General features: G+C 35.9%; 1 protein-coding gene across 1 annotated transcript; it reads left to right on the top strand.

Moving 5' to 3' along the window:
- Positions 1 to 4,576: 4,576 nt before the first annotated feature.
- On the top strand, positions 4,577 to 6,249 carry LOC108455661 (uncharacterized). The gene is made up of 3 exons (XM_017754199.1): positions 4,577 to 4,848; positions 4,951 to 5,178; positions 5,256 to 6,249. Exons 1-3 carry the CDS (start codon positions 4,577 to 4,579, stop codon positions 6,247 to 6,249), a joined length of 1,494 nt encoding a protein of 497 aa, XP_017609688.1.

The following is a 6,249-nucleotide window of genomic DNA, read 5'->3' as shown; positions in this document are numbered from 1 at the left end:
TATCAGGATATATTGTGATATGTGAGAAATCGTGAATATCCAGATCAAGCCACAGAGAATGACAAAAGAACGTTGAGAAGGCTCGCCTGCGATTATGTTTTAGATGGAGAGATCCTATACAAAAGAAGGAAAGATTGGGTACTTTTGAGATGTGTGGATGCTGTGGAGTCCAAGAAAATCTTGGAAGAAGTGCACGAGGGTGTTTGTGGAACACACGCCAATGAGTTGACAATAGCCAGACAAATTATGAGGTTTGGATATTATTGGTCAACTATGGAAGGAGACTGCATCAATTATGCCAAGAAATGTCACAAATATTGTCAAATTTATGGTGATAAGATTCATGTACCTCCCTCGCCTTTGCATGTTATGACTTCCCCATGGCTATTTTCCATGTGGGGCATGGATGTCATAGGGCCAATTTCACCGAAGGCTTCAAATGGGCATTATTTCATTTTTGTGGTTATTGATTATTTTACCAAGTGGGTGGAGCCTACTTCATACGCCAATGTAACTAAATCGGCAGTCAGTAGATTCTTAAAGAAGGAAATTATATGTCGATATGGAATGCCTAAGAGGACCATATCTGATAATGCGTTAAATTTGAACAATAGCACAATAGCAGAGGTTTGCAGTCAGTTTAAGATCAGACATCATAATTCATCACCATATCAGCCAAAGATGAATGGGGCAGTGGAGGCAGCTAATAAAAATATCAAGAAGATTGTGGGGAAAATGACCGAAACTTACAGAGATTGGCATGAGAAGTTGCCATTTGCCCTCTATGCTTATCAAACATCTGTCAGAACTTCTACTGGTGCAACACCTTTCTCATTGGTTTATGGAATGGAAGCAGTCCCACTCATTGAAGTGGAAATACCTTCTCTTCGAGTTTTGTGAGAATTGAAGTTAGATAAAGCAGAATAGATACAGTCTCGATATGATCAGTTGAATTTGATTGAGAAAAAGAGGCTAAAGGCTATTCAGCATGGATAGATGTATCAAAAAAGAATGATGCGGGCTTATGACAAAAAGGTTCACCCAAGAGAGTTTTATGAGGGAGATTTGGTTTTGAAAAAGATTTTTCCTATACAAAAGGATTTCAGAGGTGTAACAGCCCAAATTTGACCGGGCTTTAAAATAAATAGAGTGTTTATTTAAAGAGTCCATTTAAACCTTTATAGGACCCAAATACCATGGCCCACTAACCCGTAGGCCCAAAAATTAAATAAACCTAAACCCGGTTACAACCCAATACTCGTTACAGACCTAGAACTAAACTAGACCCAATTGACCCAAGCTCTCAGAGGCCCAGAACCTAACACCATTAGCTAGGGTTTCTAATCCTAGCTCTCTCTCCCTACAGAGCCGTAACAGCTTCTGGAAACTTCAGGGAGCGTCGATTCAACTCCCCAGATCATGGCCATCAATGCATTGACGCACCATCAATGTGTTCGTTCCCCTTGCGGCCGTCCAGCACCGTGATCTCAGGTCTCCCTTCTGGTTTTGGTACCACCGTTAATGCCGAGATTGTCGGGGTACCTGCAAAACGAAAAGGAAACTTAGTAGATAATGGCCAAAGATACAATAGACAAGAAATCAGAGATTTCTTTCCTTATGTAACAAATCAGTAGGCTATAAAAAGCCTTTGTAACCCTTGTAATGATTACGGATACAGAAATAAAAAAAGAATACAAGCAGTTTCAAAGAAAAGGTTATTTAACTGTGTGTTTTTTTTATTTTAGAACATATGCATGTATGTACATCATTTTAGCAAAAAAAAATAGTAACTTTTAAAAAGGGGAAGAGATTACCTGTGGAAGGACGAGGATTTTAACCCTCAGACCACCGTACAGGACGGCGCGTGAGCGTGTGAGGAGACCCCTGGACGGAGGCTCAGCAGCTCCGAGATCGGCCCCCGAATCCTCTTCTAGAGGATTTTTCTTTTTTTTCTTAAAAATGGATGTTAAAATGATTTTTAAGGGCAAAGTTTGACTTATATAGTCTATTTAAAACGGTGTCGTTTTACAACTATAGGATCCGCGCGTTGACCCAATTACCCGGGGAGGATCCGCGCATTTTTGAGAATTGGTTTAATTACCCAATTGGTCCTCTCGCAATTTTTATACTTTTAATTTCATTTTATTTATTTTTTAATTTGGTATTAATATTTTAATTCTATTTCAATTTGACCCTCCCAATGATTTAGAATCGTATTAGGGGAAACGGTGACGTTTTGGGAATAGGGCTATTTGCCCAGTGACCCCCTCTGATTTTGCGGGTGTTTCAAATCGGGCCTTAATTCAGTTTTAGCTTTTTAAATTTACCCCGTAATTTTACAAAACTTTAAATTTAGTCCTAATTTTTTTATTTCTATATACTTTTATATTAATATTTGATTTATTTTAATTTTACTTTTATACATTAAAATTATTAAAAGTATTATTTTATATATATTACTATTATATATTATTTTCCTCAAATTATTATTATATTTTCACATATATTATATATTTATTAATTATTTATATATATATTGTTTTACATGTTATTTTATATTATATCTATTATATTTCTTATATATTTATATTACATTTTATTATATAATATTTTTATTTATATGTTATGTATATCATGTATCGCCAATTATATTATTTATGATTACATTATATATATTATTTTAAAAATGTAAATTATTATTATTAAATCATATTTTTAACCCACACTATATACATATTTTTATGAATTAATTATTTATTTACTATATATTATTTCATTTTAAACTAATATTGTTATATTATGAAATCTCTTACATACTCCTAAACCAATATATTATCATATAATTATTATTCTTTTATTCTTGTTATTATATTATCTATTAAATACTATTTTAAAATGGTTATGAAATGTCTTGTTTTTAATTGTATGTATATTTTGTTAGCAATCAATTACTTTTTTATATTAGTTCTTCTATATGTTTTATATTGTATGTATCATGTATGTGTTAAGTTTATTTTATTATAATTATATGCAAATTGACACTATATTTCTTCTATTTGTATACCACACATTATTTGATTATGTTTTTTTATATATCATGCATCATTTAAATATTATTTCGTATGTTTATATACTTTGTTTATTCATTTTCAATACATGTTATACATATATCTTTGTTTGCATTTTTTTGCTTTACATGTATTATTCTTTTTATCGTAGTATTCATTTTTTATCTACCTAGTACAATAATATATTATTATGATTTATAATGTAGTACAATTCTCCACACATCATCTTTAAAAAGACAAGGCTCCAAAATTTTCAAAAAAATATAAAGGCAGTGCTTGAAGTTTGGAAATTTCGAAAAAGTAGTGCCCTAACTTATTGGGTTGCAACTTTTCTCGTTAAGTTCGGATAGTCAAGTACCCTTCTAAGGTTTTTAAAGGATTTCAAAAAATAAGTGACTGTCTTGGAATTGCAAAGTGATATGTCCTAACTTACTGGATATAGTATTTTGCTGTTTTGAGATAGGGATTTCTAAAAGGCTAACTTATAGACAATACTTTGATACAAGTAAACCCAGGTTTTCAAATACTTTAAAGAGGATTACATCTTAAAATTTTTAATTTCCGACATTAGAGACATTTTGATAATCAATTAGGTACCAATTTTTGGGCGTTACGAGGGTGCTAACCCTTCCTCGTACGTAACCGGCTCCTAAACCCATTCTTTTGATTTCATAGACCAAAACCAACGATTTTAAAACAAATGTTTTAAAGGTGATCCAATCACACCTAAAAAGATTGGTGGTGACTCCCGTTTTCGTTTTTAAAATCGATTCCCATTTTCCAAAACTCGATTTAAAAAAGGTTTTGACAGCTTGGCGACTCCACTGGGGACGTTTAAGAGAGTCAAGCCGTGTAATTGATTATCTCTTGTCTTAATGTCGAAAATTTAAAAAATTTTAAGATTTAATCCTCTTTGCATTACATGTGTTTGCATTATTGCATGTGTTGCTATATTCTAATACGCATTGCATTTGCATGACCGTTGTGGTCACACCCTTAAGTGGGAGTGAGAAGCTACGCCTTCGTAAGGTTTTCGCCTCCGTGTAGGATAGTGGATCACTTTCGGGATACATCCGTACCTATGATTTCGTGAGATTTTCATCTCCGTGTAGCCATAGGGAAATGTATCCCCCTGAACTGAACTCAATTCAAATGAGCCTATAATGGGTGAGGATCGAGGAATCTGCTGGTTCAGGTACCTCAAACTTTAGAACCAACCTCATATAGAAAAAACCATAAGAGCCCAACTTAGTTAGAGTTAAACTTTAGATATTATCCTTATAAACTATTGTTGAGATTTATTGATATCATGGGATACTGACTATTTCTTTTCTTTTGTTTGCATGACATTTTGCATTTACAAAGGTATCGATTCACGGTCAGTTTCTAAGTTAGAGAGTTTTATTATGGAGAACGGACTTCTTGATAGAGTGGAGGGCAACGCCAACGTCCATAGATGGTCTGAGCAAACTCAATTAGAAAAGGGAGATAGTATAGCTGCGGGATATATGTCAGAGCTGTCAGGATATACTCGCATGAGTGTTACGCAGAATAATCTCCAAGAGCTTAAGGATATTTGGGATCAATGGGGCAACGAGACTAAACAGTTATTCTATGGTAATTACGGAGATTTACCTTACTTGCTCGATGTTCAAATAGATAAGCACTTGTTCCGAGCCCTCGCTCAGTTTTGGAATCCAACGTACAGTTGCTTTACTTTTGGGGAGGTAGACTTGGTGCCCACCGTAGAGGAATACACTGCCTTGTTACGTTGTCCCAAGTTCTAGGTTGATAGAATCTATTCTCGAGCTGTTAATGTCCCTACCCTTTGGAAGAAATTGATGACTATTACAGGGATGAGTGAGCAATAGATTACTGCCAGAATTAAAGAGAAGGACGAGTGCAAGTGCATTTCATGGGATGCTTTGAAGGGTCTGATCTTGACACACCCTGATGAAGCAAAAAGAGTAGATGTTTTTGCCTTAAGTTTGTACGGATTGATGGTGTTCCCTAGAGCTTTGGGATATGTGGATGAGGCAACCACGGATCTTTTCCATAAACTCAGTAAGAGGGTCACCTCTGTCCTTGCAATTTTGGCAGAGACATTCAGGTCCTTAGGCACATGTTGGAAAGCTGGTGAGGCAGGTTTGTTGGCTGTGCACAATTGCTTCTAGCTTGGTTCTATAGTCATTTTCGGTTGATAAATAAGGTCGTTTGTCGGTTTTTCTTCGAGGATTACTCACCCCTGAAAGACATAGTCACTTCAATTAGAAGAGTTGATGTTCCAGAGGAGAATTGGATTGCACTACTTCAAAATCTTCAGTCGAAAGATGTTGAGTGGAGAGCTCCGTGGATGATTCCTAGTGAGATTCTTTACCATTGCGGCAGTTTCGATTGGGTCCCTTTATTGGGAATTTGGGGTGCCATTGGTTATGCCCCCTTGCTCGTGTTAAGGCAATTCGGTTTGAGGCAGTTCGTGCCAGCAACTCATGGGCTAACTCAAAGTGAGTTCGCATATAGAGGAGCCGATTACAAAAAAAGGGTCGGTGAGATCTCTAGCGCTTGGAACAAGACGTGTCGGTTGAAAGGAGTAGCTATTGGCCCTGCTACGACTCCAGAATATGTTGAATGGAGAGGTAGAAGGATCAATGATAATATTCCTGAGCCAAGTATGGAAGGAACTCGACCGATGGAGGAATATCTGCAAGTGATGCCCTCGGAGTTAGAAATTATGAAGCAAGAATTTGAGAGGAAAAATTTGGAGCTTGAAAAAAGGATAGCAAAGCTCGAAGAAGAAAAGATGTACTTAAGTTTAGATATCAATGTCCAGAAGATGGAGGTCGAGAAAGAAAGAAAGGAAAAGAGGAAAATTGAAGAGGATAGAGATGATTTGAAGGAACACTACAAAAAGGCACAAGTATCTTTAAGAAGAGCGAAAATAGGAGGGTCTTCAGATCAGTTGCAGAAAGAGGTCCAAGAAGGAAAGGCTAGAGCTGAGTACTGGGAGAAGAAGTTTCAGGAGATGCAACCGCGGAATTTGGCATTAGAAGAAGAGAATAAAGGGTTGAAGTCTAAAATAACTGAGCTTGGAAGATCCCTTCGTTGGCATCGCAACCATGATTCTACGGTTGAGTTAAAAGAGCTAAAGAGTAAAGTTGAAGATTTGGAAGCAGCATTGTAG

The sequence above is a fragment of the Gossypium arboreum genome, chromosome 9 (genome assembly GCF_025698485.1).
Source record: "Gossypium arboreum isolate Shixiya-1 chromosome 9, ASM2569848v2, whole genome shotgun sequence".
Taxonomy (NCBI): Eukaryota; Viridiplantae; Streptophyta; class Magnoliopsida; order Malvales; family Malvaceae; genus Gossypium; species Gossypium arboreum.
This window is presented reverse-complemented; position numbering and strand designations above follow the sequence as displayed.